We start from the raw sequence: 16,927 nt of genomic DNA on the forward strand, positions 1-16,927 counted from the left end.
CACATATACACACAGAGAGACAAAAGACAGGGGCAGAGATAGATTCAGAAAGAAACAGACACACAGAGACAAGGAGAGACAGACACAGAGACAGACACACACACACATACTCATATATACACAGAGAGACACAGAGAGATAGAGATATACAGAGAGACAGAGACAGTGGCACAGATACACACATGTATATACATGCATACACAGAGAGAGAGAGAGACAGAAAGACACAAAGACATACACACACAGACAGATACACAGACACACAGAGAGTCAAAGATAGGGAGACAGAGACAGAGACAGAGACAGACAGACAGACAGACAGACAGACAGAAAAAGGGGGCAGGGAAGAAAGACTCTTACCTACTTTTCCTGGTATTTCCTATAACTTCTCCCCCTACTTTCCCTCTTGGCTTTTGCTCTTCCACTTTTTCTTATTTTTACTCACCAAATTTTGCCAATTTCCATTTGCTGTACTCTCTGGATTTCAGGAATCTCCTAGTTGCAGGTTCTGCCTCGTAACTCCTTCCTACCACATGGGTCTCAGCCCTGGTGTCCCATCTGCAAAGTCTTCGTTGACCAGGCAGTCTACCATACCTATCTCACCCAGTCACCAGAGAGTCACTTTTCTGTTCCAGTTGCCACTACCTGATGTACTATGTGTCAGCACCTGTATTCCTCCACTGACTTCACATATGATCACACCCCATGAGGTCTGAGACTTCAGCTTGTTGGTCGTTGTGTCCCTGGTGATAGCAATATTGCCTGGAGTATATTGGCATATCACTGACAAACAAATGTTTGTCTAGTAGCTTAATACAGCACTCTCGGTGTGTGAGCATGACTTTAGTTGGTAATTCATTGCTTAAAGCAGCAGCAAGATTTGGGTTTGAGGGAAAAGGTGTCTGTCTATTTGACTATGCAGAGTCAACTATCAGGTTGCTGCCCATTGCTGAGAATGAACTGATTTTAGATATTTTTTAAAGCATTATATGACGATATGATTGTATTTCTTGCACTGACAGAGAAGTGCATCGATATTCACATACTACCAAGAATGAGCTAAATGCCACCAACAGCCATAGAGGCACTCTTACTGGTAACATTTTACCTTTTGAAAAAAACTTGGAAAATATGGTTTAGAATTAATAAAAGCATAAGCTAGGCCTGGTGGGCCTGCCATTATAACTACTCAGGAAGCTACTGGAAGAATGTAAATTATCATAGCCCATAAGTTAGTGAGACTCTGCCTCATAGATATATAGACAGACAGACAGACAGACAGACAGACAGACAGACAGACAGATAGATAGATATAGATAGATAGATAGATAGATAGATGGATAGATAGATAGATAAAATGATTAAACCACAGGTCACTGTTACACTTTCAGCCTGTCTTCGGCAAAAAACCCCTGAGCCCCACAGAAAGAAGAAAAAAGTATTGGTTTGCTTAAATATGCGATGCAGAATTTTGAATCAGAGGATCTCTGGTCTACTGGGTTTTCTGCTGTGCAGTGTGGCATAGCTGCCAATCTCCCTGCACCAGGCTGTGAGCGTGGAGCACAGAAGAAATGGCAGAACCTCTTCTTGTGCGCGGAGAGGAAGGTACAGATGCCAAGGTTTAACTGAGAGAGTGAAGGCCCCTCTGGTTTGGAACTATGTCGTGGGAAGTTAGTTTCTAAGCGTAGCTTCCAGCTTAAAAGAGAAAAATCTAGATTCAAAATCATTTGGAAAAACTATGGGTGGCCTCCTCTCCATCTGAGCCACTATCCCGGGAACTAAGTGAAAGTGTCTGTAATTTTATAAAGGCAGGTGATGGGAAAACAGGGTTCACTTGAAACTAACACTCACCTTATAGTTAAGTTTGCTGAGATGTATTTACATTACTAAAAGAAACGTGTAAATGAGGGAGGACAACTGTACACCTCTCCTCAAAATCAACACACTCACATTACATTCTGAACCCGACTTCAGGACTGGCCTCCACTAGCTTCTGGGTACTGCAAAGATCCACAGACATTGTCTTGAGAGACCCGAATAATTATTGGTTACCTATTTGTGCTCATAAACCTTCCTGAATTTGCTTCTCACTAGGAGGTCTTAGGGATCTGAATCAGGGCAAATGGAAGCTGTGGGGAGAAACCCATTTCCTCTGGGACCCTTATGCTTTATCTCGAGCCTTCCAGAAACATTTTGCAAGAAGCTACTTGTATTGGTAAGGGTTAAACGTTGTGCTGAATACAAAAATGGATGCTAACTGGGGCATCAAGGGTTTGGGAACAACTTAATATGTTGGCTCTTCGGTCAGATGGGAGATTCCATTCGAACGCTAGAGATACCATTTATAAGCTTGGTGGACTTAAATAAGCCTTTCAGCAAATCTCTGACTCTGCACCTTCATTTGTAAAGTTAGAAATAGAACTCTTTTCCTACAGTACTTCCCTTAGACAACCGAGATGATCCGTGTGAAATGATTAGCTGACACTGAGCTCATAGGAAACATTCAACTAATAAACAGTTCCTCTTGTACCTGGTTGTGCAGTGGGAAAGCAGGCAGCTCACTGTTTTATAATGTGATTTGGAAGCCCCGGGAAAGGCTATTTTGTCCAGAAATATTTTCTAAATTGGCTTGCTGAGAAGATCACCATAAACAATCTATTGCAAAGGTGTACACAGTACCTATGATAGGTAGGGACAGCCTTATCTTGGGCCTCCTAATGTTTCAGAATGGACAGTTGCAGGTGAGATGTTGCAGGGCTTGAGTGCTGTGGGTCAAAGTGCATGTTTTAGTGTGAGGTCTTGATTGGGAATGAGCAAATGTTGTGATGTCATTGCTCCTGGTTGGTAGATAGTGAGGAGAAAGCTTGCGAGAAGATCTTGGACGGTACAGGGGAAATTTTGGGGGTCTTGATAAGTGATGTGCTTGTGCGCTCATTTTCTTTCTTGAGAAGGAAGAGCTCACACATGCTCAGAAAATGGACTTTTAGGAAGTTTTCGAACAAAGCATAGAGCTCTTTGATCTTTAAAGGCAAGAATTTCCCAGGATAGCATATTAGTGCATGCAATGTAGCTGAACATGGTTTCTCTTCCTAGATGTGTCAGAAGGGCTCAAATCCTTGCATTTATTCTTATATACACATATATCTTATTACACCCAAGAGTGGTTTACGGTTTGACTGTGAAATATCCTCGTGAAATTAATTGTTGGATCCCACGTGCCCAGCTGGTAGCACTGTGTTCGAGTGTTGGGAAGTTTTAGGATGGAGGCCTAGCTTGATGAGGTAGCTAATGGGATCACGTCTTTGGTGGCTATCGTGCCCTGCACCCCTTTGAATCCCCCTGCTTACTCTCTGTTATGGTGAGCTCACTTCCTCTGCCACGGATCCCCTGTAGTGATTATTGGTCTTGCTTTGGTTCTATTCCAGCTTTCTTTCTTTTTTTCTTCCAAAAACAATTTTTTATTAGATATTTTCTTCATTTACATTTCAAATGCTATCCCGAAAGTCCCCTATCCCCTCCCCCTCCCAACCCTGCTCCCCAACCCACCCACTCCCGCTTCCTGGCCCTGGCATTCCCCCTGTGCTGGGGCATATAATCTTCGCAAGACCAAGGGCCTCTCCTCCCAATGATGGCCGACTAGGCCATCCTCTGCTACATATGCAGCTAGAGACACAAGCTCTGGGGGTACTGGTTAGTTCATATTGTTGTTCCTCCTATAGGGTTGCAGACCCCTTCAGCTCCTTGGGTACTTTCTCTAGCTCCTGTTTTCTATGCCCTACTTCTTTCAGGAATAGGAATTTTAATGCCATGTCAATGTAGTTTTGGAAACTGTAATTTGTTCTTGGTCTTATATAGAGACTCATATCTATGGATTTATTTTGATTCACATGGGCTTCTCCTGAATTATCAGCAGAGGCAGGAAGGGACACATTTAAACTGTATCTAAATCATAGTACTGAATAATGTAATGATGATGTAGTGTATGTAGTGTGTGTAATGACATAATTACATAGCTAATAAATGGTAGAGTGAATGTTCACCCTTAAAAGCTTTGTGACCCTGATGCTTCTGTTCTTGAATGGGGCTTTCAAAAGGAACACATCATGATGGAACATTTGACTCTCGGTTGTACATAAGAACAGAGAGGTTGATAATTATGTAAACAGTGCCGATTGTGTTGATGATGGCGATCTTCTCAGGCAGCAGGCATTGAGCAGTCAGTGTGTCTCTGGCATTAGATGGCTTACTTTCTGATATTACCTCAATTAACACTCTCAAACTAAGAGCAAAGAAGCGATTGTTTGTTTTATCTTTAAGATAAGAAGAATAAACAGTGGAGATGTGAAATAGCATGCTCACTTGTGCACAGCTGGACTGTGGTGGAGCCCAGCCTGGTTCAGACCTCCAGATAGACAGCTGTAAGAATGCAAAAGGGTCTTCACAGAGATCAGAACTGATGGGGTCCCTGCGTCCCTGGATCCTGCTGGTCCCAGGTACTCCCAGTGGTGTTGGAACAGAGGTTGTGTCCTCCTCACCCCTGATCCTAAGATCCTGGGTGTGAAATGAAAACAGGGACAAAAGGACATATTGTGGACAGCAATGATGACTTTAGAGGCGTACACTGATCTGTGTGCCTTATTCCAGGATGCAGCTGCTAGGGTCTCGTGCACTCCTCTGCTGCAGAGTCCTACATTTCCTTTGCTGAAGAACCTTACTCTACCTCTAAAGAAATGAGACAATCCTAAGATAAGGGAATAAAGAGCAGCAATGACAGACAACTCCCTTTTCCTTTGCCAAGTAAGAGGGCAGAATAGTGGGATGCTTATAGATGTACTAATCCGGAACCCAAAACATTTCTCACAAGCGGCTGCCATAAGGCTCCAGATTCTCTAGGCGAAAGTCAGTCCTTTGAGGCTTATAGGTCTCTAGGCTTTTCTGTTTAGAAGACAAATATCTTTGTAAGGATGGTTCTGCTCACCAGTGCCTTCAGGGGCTAGGGAGATAATTCACTTTTAAAGGAGATGGGGTAAGACAAAAGGTGAGGTGGTTGCTATGGTAACCTGCAGGCCTGCTTGCCCTGTGATTAAACATTGACAACATGGCATACACCAAAAGTCTACAGGCTACTCGACTGTAGCTCCAATCACAGGATTATTCTTCCCTTACACTCTTAATTATTTAAATGTATTGTAAAATACTTGGAGTAAGCCTGTAAGAAGAATTTGAACAGGCAATCAGGACCACCAATAACCCCTCTTTGTAGCTAACTTAGGTAAATACCATTGATACCTCAGCAAAATCCTTTCTGGTTTATTTATTTTTCTTCTTACCTGAGTGTAAAAACTACTCCAAGGGGTGTCTCCACTAAAGTAAAAAATTTAACTTCAATTAAGAACATTTTGAGTAAAAATAAGGATTCCTGTAAACCATGCTTGAGATTGAGAATTAGCTAAAAGTAAGGCTCCAAGAGGACATTACCCATGGAGATGAGTACAGCATGGAAAGCTGAATAGGAATGAGAACACAAATGAGTTAATTCTTTGCTGTTCAAGGATTCCACAGTGGAAAATGGGCCAAAGATCTTTAGCTGTAGTTGGAGTGGCCAACCAAACAAGGGATACCTCGGAAGCAGGGAGACACAAGGCTTCAGGGCTTTTCACCCTATTTCTATATCCCAGTCCGTGTACCTGGACTCATCTTTCTAGGAAATGAAAATGTATACACACACACACACACACACACACACACACACATACACTCACACACCTTCATACAGTAGGAATTGATTTTTCTAAAAACAATTTTAGGAAGAAGCCATTCTCATAGTCAGACTACAGAAGAGCTGGTCTTCTTGAAAGAGGGTTGGAAAACTTAGAGTCCCCCAGACTCTGAGCTCACCTAGAGCTGAATCTGAAAACTCACATTTTCTTCTGAATATTTTTCTATGCTGAGAAGTGGTGTTTTTCTCTCAGATCTCCCTGGAACTCCTCTGAGCCGCTGATCCCAGCGACCCTCATTTCATTCTTTGGCTTCTTCTCCACTTTCGCTCTTCCAAAGTTTGATGAATCTCCACTTGTCTGCTGGTAGATGCGTATTGACTTTTACAAAACTTCCCAAACTATTCTCAGAGAAAGATTGACTGATGTAGGGTCAGTAAAGAAGGCGGCTTAGTTGCTTCGGGTGTTAGTAAACATGGCAGCTTGTTGGGGATTAACAGGAAAACCATGAATAAAATCATTGCTATTTGATAAGGGATTTTTCTCTCAGACAATTAAAGATTTTTTTTTTCTCTGTTACCTACTTCTTTTCATCCAAAGAGAATAATGAGTGAAGGTCATTTGGGTAATGTATTATTGGTCGCATTGCCTTAGAATAGATAAAAAGAAATGTTATCCACCCTTCATTGAGTACAGGGCCCCAGTGTCCCGTATTTGCCACTCTGACACTTTTCATCAAGAAATACCATCCTTTAATGCCTCCTGGTTAGTCACCAATTTTGTTTTAAACACTGGATATAAGATAGACTGGAACCCCATTCAGGCAGCTAAGGACTCTAGCCAAGACCAGTCAAGGCAAGGCATACTTTTGTTACAGAGGAATAATCCGTTAAAGGAAGCTTCCGAGGAGCTTTAAGCCTTTCACAAACCTATCACTGGGCATAAGTCTCATCACTCGCAATTCAGGGTCATGGCTGCACGGAATATTATAAAAGGAAAAGCCAAAATAAAATCAACTCCACACACGGGTCAAAATTCTCAGGGGTTTTGAGTGAATCCCTGCAATTTAAAATGTTATAAACAAGCAAAATAAAAGGTCTGTTAATATTATGAGGAGAACCTCAGTGGAATATGACATTAAATTTCCCTGCTGGTTTTGTTTTTTTTTTTTTGTTTTTGTTTTTAAGCACTTGTGTGCACTTACATGGTCTTGTGGAAAAATAATACTTGAAGCTATAATTCTGCTCTTCTGACTATAGCTCAGGGGAGCTCCCTCACACACATTTGGCTAGAAGCACATATTGTCTCATAAACCAGCAAAAGTAGATCCTACAAAGGAGCCATGGAACCTCAAGAGAAGGGCGAGGTTTGAACATCTGTGGCAGAGTCCCAGAGTCAGCCATCTAGAGCTCCACAGTATGCCTCATTTGTAGGAGCTCGAAGACCACAGCCCTCTAGTTGGGTTGACACCTCCACACTCACCCCTTAGCACAGGGAAGATAAATGGAAAAATAACATAGACTAACTGTTGACAGAGGTATCTTGGAGTTATCCTTGGTCTTGTGTTTCTTCAGAGACAACTTGAAAGACATCTTGATAAACAGATCCATAAACTAGTCTCAGTGGCTATAACCAGGAAAACTGAGTCAGAGAAATCATGGTGTAGCAGAGGGTAAGGCTGAACTCTTAAATCTCTTTCTGCCACAAGGAAACCTCACAAGGTAACCCTTCGTGGCGAACTGTCTGCCTTGGCCTGAATATAAGCAGTGTCTCTTGCTCTCTTCCCACAGCCCACATTTATGTTTAATAGTCTTTGTTTGTGAGGAGTTCCCTTCCTGTTCTGAGCCTTGCCTTCTGTCATAATTTCTTTGCAGTTTGGTTTCACAGTCCTTCTCTCTAGAGGAGCCATAAGCTCAGACGGCCATTCATGAGAACGGTGCTCACCAGGGTGAGGTTTGGTTTGCTGTGCCAAACAAGACGATGGAACAGAACCTCACACAAGTTGTTACAGAAGTGGTTATTGTTTTCAGACCCAGAGAAAAGAGGGATGAACCATTGATCCTGAGAAGGAATCTAGATATGTCTAGGAGTTCCGTGTATGATGGGAAGAGAGCACACGAAGGGACCAACCTTCACTAAAGGTTGTGGTCCATTTAAGGGCTTGCTCACAGAGGTTGCTGACTCACTCTTTCAAAGGAGTACAGAATGAGGAAGACTTGCTTGTATGGTGTGGATGCAGTGCATTTGACCTGGCTGAATGTAGAATGAAGTACGGCTTTAGGGTCTGTGAGTTGAGGAAGAAATACATCATGTTGGAGTCACGCCTAGAGAGGGCAAGGTTTCACTAGCTCAGAGGAAGCAAATATTGACATGGTAACCATATAGACATGTGACCCAGTGGTCGTCCCTTAACTGACTTCTCGACTGTGGGAAAAGCACATAGCATGTCTCTTAAACATAACAACCTTTGAACCATAGAAACCATAGTGTCTTATTTGATCCTTTTCTTCAGCAAACCTCGTAGAGTCACAGAGAAGAATGGAAATATGTTGATGTCCCCTTCTTTCCTTCTTCCTTCAGTCATTCTTGTCTTCCCTCCTTTTCTTTCTGCCCTTCCCCCACCTCTCTCTATTCCCAACCCAACATTACTTTCTTTCTTTCTGAGAATAACTTACAGACACATTTTCCAATAGTGAATTTATTAAAAAGTAGGAGATTTTTTCTTATATAACCTCTATTTAACAAAATCTAAAAATAAGCCGTTGTGTAACTTTTCCCAGGGAGTTACAAACAAATGTCTGTTCCTCTCAGATAGGGAATGACACACCAAAGAATTGATGATATAGAAAGTCTATCTTGGGGAACCAATTAATTTTGGGACGTGACTTACAGGAGCTTGAATAATGGGTTACTTAAAAGAACAAAAGCAACTCAGGCGGCTACATCACTCAAACACTGAATCCCTGCATGGGTCATGTCTTACAGACCAGCAGGGCTGACACTCCCTGCCCAGCTTGCAAGCAGGAGCTCTACTAAACAGTCTTTGGTCCACAACTCCTGACTGTTCACCTAACTTTGGAGATGGGTGTCTTGTCAATATTTTAAGTTTTGTGAGCTTCCTGGCCCTTGAGAAGTGTTCTCTGAGCCTTGGGGGAGGCAATATGTATGTCTGCTTATTTTCTTCCATTTATGGAAGAGTTGAACTACTATGTCATAGTAACAGTCACTTATTTCCAGCAACATAACAGGTTATGAGTCTTTAAAGTAAGCACTGCCTGTTGCAGAGAAAAGGGACAGACACTTCTCTCCATCACTGAGGCTGACGGCAGCCATGATCTATGGGCATTTCAGAAGGCAATTTGAAAGCTGGCTTCCTGGGTCTGACAGGCTCCAGGCCAGCACCCATTGCTTCTTTCTCAGCCACACCTGGATGCTGAAAGGACCCATCATGGGGAAACAACTCCCACATGTATACCTCCTCACAAGGTGAAATAGTTGGCATGTGCCTCATGAACATGACTTACATGCCAGGTTGAGGCATGAGGATGTGTCAGAGTCCCTCCAACCTTCAATATTGCCTTACTGTGGGGCTTTGCAGAACCACGAAAGCTCCAAACTAGTCTTGAGGTCCCTGTCGAATCAATTTTTTTTTTTTAACTCTTCAGGGAAACACAAAGTTGTCAGTCCAGTGAAATAGTCCATTGGATAGAACCCGTCACCTAATTCCCTTAGCAACGTCTGTCCATCCTCTTTCCATTCTTGGTATTCATGAGGACGTCACTCAGTAATCGGCAAGTATCCCTAATGGTGTGTATGAGCCTGTTCATGAGGGACCCTTGCATCACGGCATATAAAGTTCTTGTTTCTAGGAGGAATGGGCACCTACGTTGTTCAGTTACTCCACTTAGTAGTTAGACTGATCTGTCTGCATCTGTGTCTCTCAGTTTCACAAGCATGGCTGTGAGGGACTAGTCCATGCCTTGCTTAACATCATTTCCAAATTCCAGCAGTTCAGAGATAGAATGTTTCCTATTTGTGGAAGCTTCCATTCTTTTTGTTTTTTAATTAATTTTATTTGTAATTCACTTTTACACTCCATATTCTATTCCCTGCCCCTCCCCATCCACCCTCCAACTGCTCCACATCCTTCACCTCCTCCCCTACCCCACCCCATCTCCACATGGATGTTCCCAACACCCAACCCACCTGACCTCTAAACTCCCAGGGGCCTCCAGTCTCCTGAGGGTTAGGTGCTTCATCTCTGGCTGAACACAGACCCGACAGGCAGTCCTCTACTGCATGTGTGTTAGGGGCCTCATATCAGCTGGTGTATGCTGTCTGTTTGGTGGTTCAGTGTTTGAAAGATCTCAGGGGTCCAGATTCCATTTTTAAAGCCCCCATCTGCACTCATAGTCAAGGATCCCATTTTCTCGGTATCAAGGGTTGGACTGAAATAGTACCCTCTATCTCTTTGACCTCACTCTTTTTCTTCTTCCTCTCTGATTCCTCCATGTGGATTCTACACTTGGGGATGCCAGGACGAGCTCATTATCAAGATCTAACGTGTACTTCTCTCTCTTGTGTCCCATCAGCCATAATGGCAAGCAAACACCTCGACCTCATCTTAGCTTTTCCACTCTTCACACTAGTGCTGGGGGAAGGTCTACATGTCTTTCTCCCACTGCAACTTACCCATTACATGAGTGAAGTCCCCCAAAGGCAGAAAGTTCAGATGTGGCTATATGTCTTACCATCCATAGATGCTATCATGGCCCTCCTTGGAGCTCTTTCAGTACTGAAGTATCACCTCTGCTCTAGCAGTCATCTGGGTGCATCTTCAAACCCATGCCTTACTCAGGATGAACCATCTTGCATCACCCGGAGGAAGACAACTACCCTGTGATTTTCTCCAAGGGCACTCGCCCCTCAGATGACTTAGCATCAGTTACATGTTTTATCGATCCATAGAAGGGAACACACAACAGCCACTATCAGCAAGGAGCCACACTACATGGGGGGAAAGTAGCTGCACTGCACTGGGACTGTCCCCGAGGATGCCCCACCCTCAGATATATCAGACTCAGTTGCATGTCTAAATGCCAATAGCACGATCCATTCAACAGCTTTTTTTCAGTATTATCTATGGTTCTGTCAAGTAGACGTTGGATGCCAATTGTGTTATGTGACTTTCCCTGTGGAGACATGAATAAACATATATTCATCACAGAAAAGGGTACTGATGACAGACCAAAGAAAAGATTCTATTTAAGTCTAGCTTAGCGACACAACAGAGGTTATTGTGGTTACTTTGTTAGGAGCATGGTGAAAGGTTAGTTACCGGGATGTGGGTGACTCAGACAGCTGCCTCAAGTGGTATGAGCAATGACTCAGGAAACTCACAGCTGTTCCCTTCAGAAATTGCAGGGGGTGGCTCCCACAGAACCTCCTCTATCGATACAGTTACTTACTGTTTTGTAGCCTTGGGAAAGGGTCTTGTGAACACTGTGAGTTTCAAGAACTTCGAGTCTTATGGGAGAGGGAGAGGGAGTGCTTCAGTCAGAAAGAAAGAGCTACATAGCATAAACATTGACATGGTATTATGAAGTGATCTACACACTTTACCCAAATTTTAACCCCTGCTTCACTGAGGCTTTTTCTAGCAAAAGGAAAACACATTGGCCTATTATTTGGATTTTAATTACATACTGTTCTTAGGTGTCAGGTCTTCTTAGTCTATTTCTGTCGCCATTCCAAGTCTTTTTTTTTCTCTTTTTATGATCCTGACATTTGTGAACAATATAGGTCACATGTCTTGTAGCATTTACCTCACTATGAGTTTGCTGGCTTTCCTAATGCTTAGATTAAGGTCATGTGATCTGTCAGGAGTACTACAGAAGTGATGCTGTGTCCTTCTCAGGTCATCATATAGGGGTGCTTGTTACAACCCCTTGTCCTATTACTACAAATGTTGATTTTGTATAAATAACACCTGCCAGTTTTATATGCTGAACCGTTATTATTGCCATTGTAAGTATTATGTAGGAACACAAGTGTGGCATTCTCCTGCACCTGTTTCCTGCGGAGCTGTGATTGACATGACCTTTTCCCTTTGTCTCCAGAGTCCAACAGCCGCAGGGCTGTGAATAGAGGCTATGTCAACAGCTTGCTCAGGCTGCATCAGGACTGGCACAGCCGCGATGTGACCAATACCTATGTGATGATCCGCCATGGGCTTCTGCTCTGCCTCAGGCACATTGTTGCCCTCCGCTCTGGCAGGGAGGCCTTCCTGGCAGCCCAAGGCATGGAGACTCTCTTCAGCATTGCACAGGTAGCCAGCCCAGCATGGGGATTTCCACAGCAGGTGGGTGGCTTCTGGGTGATGCTCCGAGACTTGAATATTGTCGTGAACAGAGCAGGGAAAATGGGAAAACAACTTCAACGTGGTTCTTGTTTCAATATGGCAGGTGCTCTGGATTCAAATCCCTTTTCCTTCATTCATTCTTATTCTCATTCAATCAGTACATGTTCATTCATTCATTCATTCACTTATTCAATCATTATGTGTTTATTGTCTGCACATTACTAGAAATGACAAAGAGAATAGTGATTGTGTATGGGCTCCAGAATAATAGATCCCAGCCTAAAGCTGTGAAACTTATAAACCATCATCTTACATTGCAAATCATCAACTTGCTTTTTTATTTTTTGTTAAGAAACATATGACCCAGCATGGTGGTGGCACATGCCTTTAAGCATAGCACTCAGGAGGCAGAGGCAGGCAGCTCTCTCCCAGCTTGATCTACAGAGTAAGTTCCAGGACAGCCAAGGCTACACCAAGAAACCCTGTTTCAAACAATACCAACAACGAAAGAAATAAAAGAAACATACACATACACACAAAAATGAATTGGAATAGAAACATTTTGATTTTTTTGAACACTAAGTTCACATGACTCATGTGTTCAGGCAAATGCATACCTTTTTTTTTTTTTTAATAGTTTATCTTCTTCTGAGTGTGAGTTGTCACTGGACTAAATATTACTGGGAATATGTGAGGAACATGGCCAATTAGACTTCTGATCCCATGGGACACACATCCTAGCAGAAGGGAGGCATTAAATAAATGAACCATCCAATGAGAAAGATTTTTTTTTTCAGGTGGTCTGTGAGAGCAACAAAGGAAGAGCGACACCTATAGGTGGAGGGGGAAGATCATTTAGCAACATTAAATGCTCTCTAATTGGGTGATAGGCAAATGTAAATTATTAGACAGCTCATGATACCAAGTTTAAGGGGCAAATGTCCCAGGTAGAAGGAATAGTGACTCCCTTGTCTGGCTCTTACCTGCACCAAGTGGGGTGTAGAGTATAAGGTTTTTTTTGGGTTCCAACTCAAGTAACACACTCCTCAGCTACACTTGACAGGGGCTGATTTAAATACCATTCCGCTGGAGACACGAGTATCTCAGATACCCATCGTCTGCTCACATTCATATGTCTCATGCTCCCTGTTATCTTCCCAGTTGCCAGTCTCTGGTGCCCATTGCTCCTCTCTGGAAACCTTCCAAATTTACTCTCTGCAAGTACATGCGGAGGCAATGAGGCAGCCGATGAGAGTGCTGCTGGTCTCCACTCATCGCGTCACTAGACATTTCCTATGCTTTTTAAAAATAGCATTCTCCTCTAAACACTAACATGACCCTGTGCTGCAAGCCAATATCTACTTTTCTGTCTGCTCCCACCCCTGGTTTTTTCTCTGTCATTCCTGAGTGCAGAGCTTCTCAGTCATGAAATAGCTGCGTTTTTTTCATTCTGCCTTTTCTGGATCAAGCAGCACTTTCAGTTTTTCCAGGCTTCCTTGTGTTCTGTAGGCTCACGATCCCCTGAGTCTCTAATCTCACTCAGTCCTTGTGAAATTTCCCCCTTGATAGCTGGTGCCAGTCACTCCCATTCCGGGAGGCATGCTCACCCAGTCTGTCCTCTATATTATTGGCCGTTGTTTCTCCATTCTGTACTAAAAATATCTAAAAGGTCAGTAGAGGGAAGGGATGGTGATTCTTACAGTTGTATATTGCAGAGAGGGAGACAGTGAAAAAAATATTACAGCAAACGAAGCCCTGGTATATCAGGGGCTGCCAGTACATATGCAGAGCTTCAGAAGCAGTTCTTTGACTGGTCAGTAATGTCTTTCATCCCTCCATAAAGCAAACAAACAGGTCCCAGCCTCCAGCTGCTGTTGTAAACGGGAGATAAAGGTGAGTGGAGGCAGAGCCTACATTTTAGAGTGAGGTTTATCCAGTCCATGCTGTAATGTCTGATTGGTATTATATGAAGAAGTAGCCCAAGAAGGGTTATGGAACAATGCTGCATACATTGGCCATGATGTGCTAAGCCTGTTACATGGAAATGTGTGCATATTACATGTGTGGAAACTCCCATGAGTTGGACTCCACACATGCACTGATAGCCCCACTTAGCTTTCAGTCTTTAAAATAATATGTTCTCCTACAGGGACATTTTTATCAGCTTCACCTTTCAACCTAATGATGTCTTCTGACATTGCCCTCCTAATTACTACCTGGCCCATTATCAAGGGACATGGTGCATGTGATCGTTAATGCCCTGGACTAGGTACAGTTTAATACCCCTCCTTGATACCTTCTGTGTATCGTGCTCATTGCACGAGCCACACTTTTCAGATGCATAAGCTTGCTTCTCTTCTTCTACTCAGCTCCCACCCGGACCATCTCACACAAAGCAAAAGAGCAGTTGCCATCAATCATCATCAGTGAGCATGTCAATGGGCATTACAGGTAGAGCCGGGCTCTCACATGTTGGCAATTGGACGTTCTTGGTTAGGACTTATAGCTCTGTCTTTCCTAAGGCCGAAGCTCAGAACGTCATCTCCAATCTGCATCTATTTACCTTTTATATTTCTCTTCCACACTCCATTTTATTCTTTTCAATACTAATCACTTTACAACAAACACTTGGGGCCATTTGACCAGGCCAAAGGGGTGAAATATGTTCAACCAATTCATTTTCCACTGGGAGTGTTTCCTGCTGTGTCCTCAGAGACACTTGATTGGTACCATTTGAGCACACTAAAGAGGACATGGCATTCTTGATTGCATTAAGACATTTCTGTTTTTTAGTTGACTCACTTATATTTTACAGTTTGCCTTTTGTGTTCACAGGGCTGGCTGAGGACTGAATGCAGGCTTTGCACATTTTAGGCAAGGGCTCTAACCCCGAGCAGTATCCAGAGCCCTCATTGCTAATTCTTGTGCATGCTTGTGTGCGCACATGTATGTGTGTAGATGCATGTATGTGTGTGTGTGTGTGTGCGTGTGTGTGTGTGTGTGTGTGTGTGTGTGTGTGTGTGTGTGTGTAAGCCAGAGCTTGATATCTAGTGGCTTTCTCATTTGCTTTCCACTTTATTTTTGGACAAGGGATCTTTCACTGAACCTGGAGTCCACAAATTTGGTAATGCTGGCTGGCCAGCAAGGTCTCTGGGTCCTTCTAACTATTTTTCCAGATATAGCTATAGATATACTGTTTATAGATATACTGTTCTGTGCTTTCCTGGGGGTATCAATGTTACAGCTTTATGTTTACATTGCAAGCACTTTACCAGCGGAACCATTTCCCCAGCTACATTTTTATCAATATTTAACTCTCTTTACTTCCATGAGCTACCTGTAGTGTGAATATAGAGGTACCACAGTAGGACAGCACCATAATATAGGCCCTGTGGAGGATGTTCACCAGCTAATTCCTATGACTCCTTGGTCTAAGAAGTTTCTGTACCCTTTAACACTCTCAGACTGGAGGCTCATCCTGAACACATTTCTACAACAAGTTCAGTGCACAACACATTTTCTAAGCTACTGGGGAAAATGGTGTTTTGGCCAAAGAGTTACTGAGCTACATCGACTCTGTCTCAATTTAGTAAACTTGTTTGTACATTTTTCACAGTGTCTGTAAAGACAGGTATTGTCACGTTCCATTGCCACCAACATGTTACATCTGTGAATCCAAGTTTCCTTTTCTTTGAGTAAGTACCAAGCAGGACATGCACAGTGGGCTTTGAGACAAGCAAGTTGGCTAATACAGGCATATGGGACTTGCGTAGTTTATCCCTTTTCCTTTATATCTTTCTGTTCAGATAATAGCCAAAAGAGAAAAGCAAGACTTCCATTAATTCGCCCACTCATTCCCTAACTGAGGCAATAATTCACAGTGACTCAGGAGTGCCTGAAGGATTATGTCACTCCTCTTTCCTCAGGCATCCTGCATAAGGACTTGTCTCGGGTGCAGCCTCCCTTGAAATAAGTTCAAGCCTGCTTTCAGACTAAATTCATCACAATACTAACCTGAGCAGCACAACGGAAATAAAAATGCACATTCTGACTAGACAACATTCTCCATTAGAATGCTCCAGCTACTAAACATCATGCAATAAGGCTGTTTGCTGGCCACTTAGGCAGTGTGCATTTCATTATCTAAAATAATGTCCCTGCATGGGAGCTGCACACAAGGTCTGTCATACTGTTCTCTCTGCTCAGACCTGCCTGGAGAACAAGAACATGGAACTTGTGATCTCTGCTGTGATTCAGATCCTCAGACAGTGCTACCCTGCAAGTTGGCTTCCCCTGGTCACAGCCAGCAGTGCCTACACCTTCCCAGCCCCTGGGAGCACCAGCTCAGAGCTTCCACTCCATCTAACTGAAGGTAGGTAGCTCTAAGATGAGTGTTTGCATTTTACGGCATGTCAGAGAGATGAGGATTAAAGCAGAAACGGTCACTGTACAGGTCAACTGTGATCTTTTGATAAGCTCATTAGAGACATGTATGAAAGAGTAGATTTCTCATAAACAGGAAGAATAAGCATCAAGCTCTCTCATGTGGTCCCTAATTATTAGCTGTTGCCACATTACCTGGTGGCTACCGAATGCCTGTACTGTCATCTTATCTAATTAAGAAAAATAATCTTTCCACCAATTTTGTGACCCAACCTCTTTGCTGTACTGTCTATTGGTGGAATTAATTTGTTGTTTGGAAAAACTGAAATAAAACTTTCACCGTGTAAAACCCTGTGATACACATTTTAGAATATCTGAAAGTGTCATGACTCAACCTCCAGGAAGACCTTAAAGTCAAAGATTCTAGGCTCTTCTTCTTCTTCTTCTTCTCCTTCTCCTTCTCCTT

At 43.0% G+C, this 16,927-nt stretch overlaps 1 protein-coding gene across 1 annotated transcript in view; it reads left to right on the forward strand.

Moving 5' to 3' along the window:
• Positions 1 to 16,927, forward strand: part of Agbl1 (ATP/GTP binding protein like 1) — a 780,867-nt gene that overhangs the window by 87,237 nt on the left and 676,703 nt on the right. Inside the window, exons 7-8 of the mRNA XM_021192763.1 lie at positions 11,837 to 12,045; positions 16,285 to 16,450. Coding sequence (XP_021048422.1) covers positions 11,837 to 12,045; positions 16,285 to 16,450 — 375 coding nt within the window. The remainder of the gene's footprint in view (positions 1 to 11,836; positions 12,046 to 16,284; positions 16,451 to 16,927) is intronic.

The sequence above is a fragment of the Mus pahari genome, chromosome 1 (assembly GCF_900095145.1).
Source record: "Mus pahari chromosome 1, PAHARI_EIJ_v1.1, whole genome shotgun sequence".
NCBI lineage: Eukaryota > Metazoa > Chordata > Mammalia > Rodentia > Muridae > Mus > Mus pahari.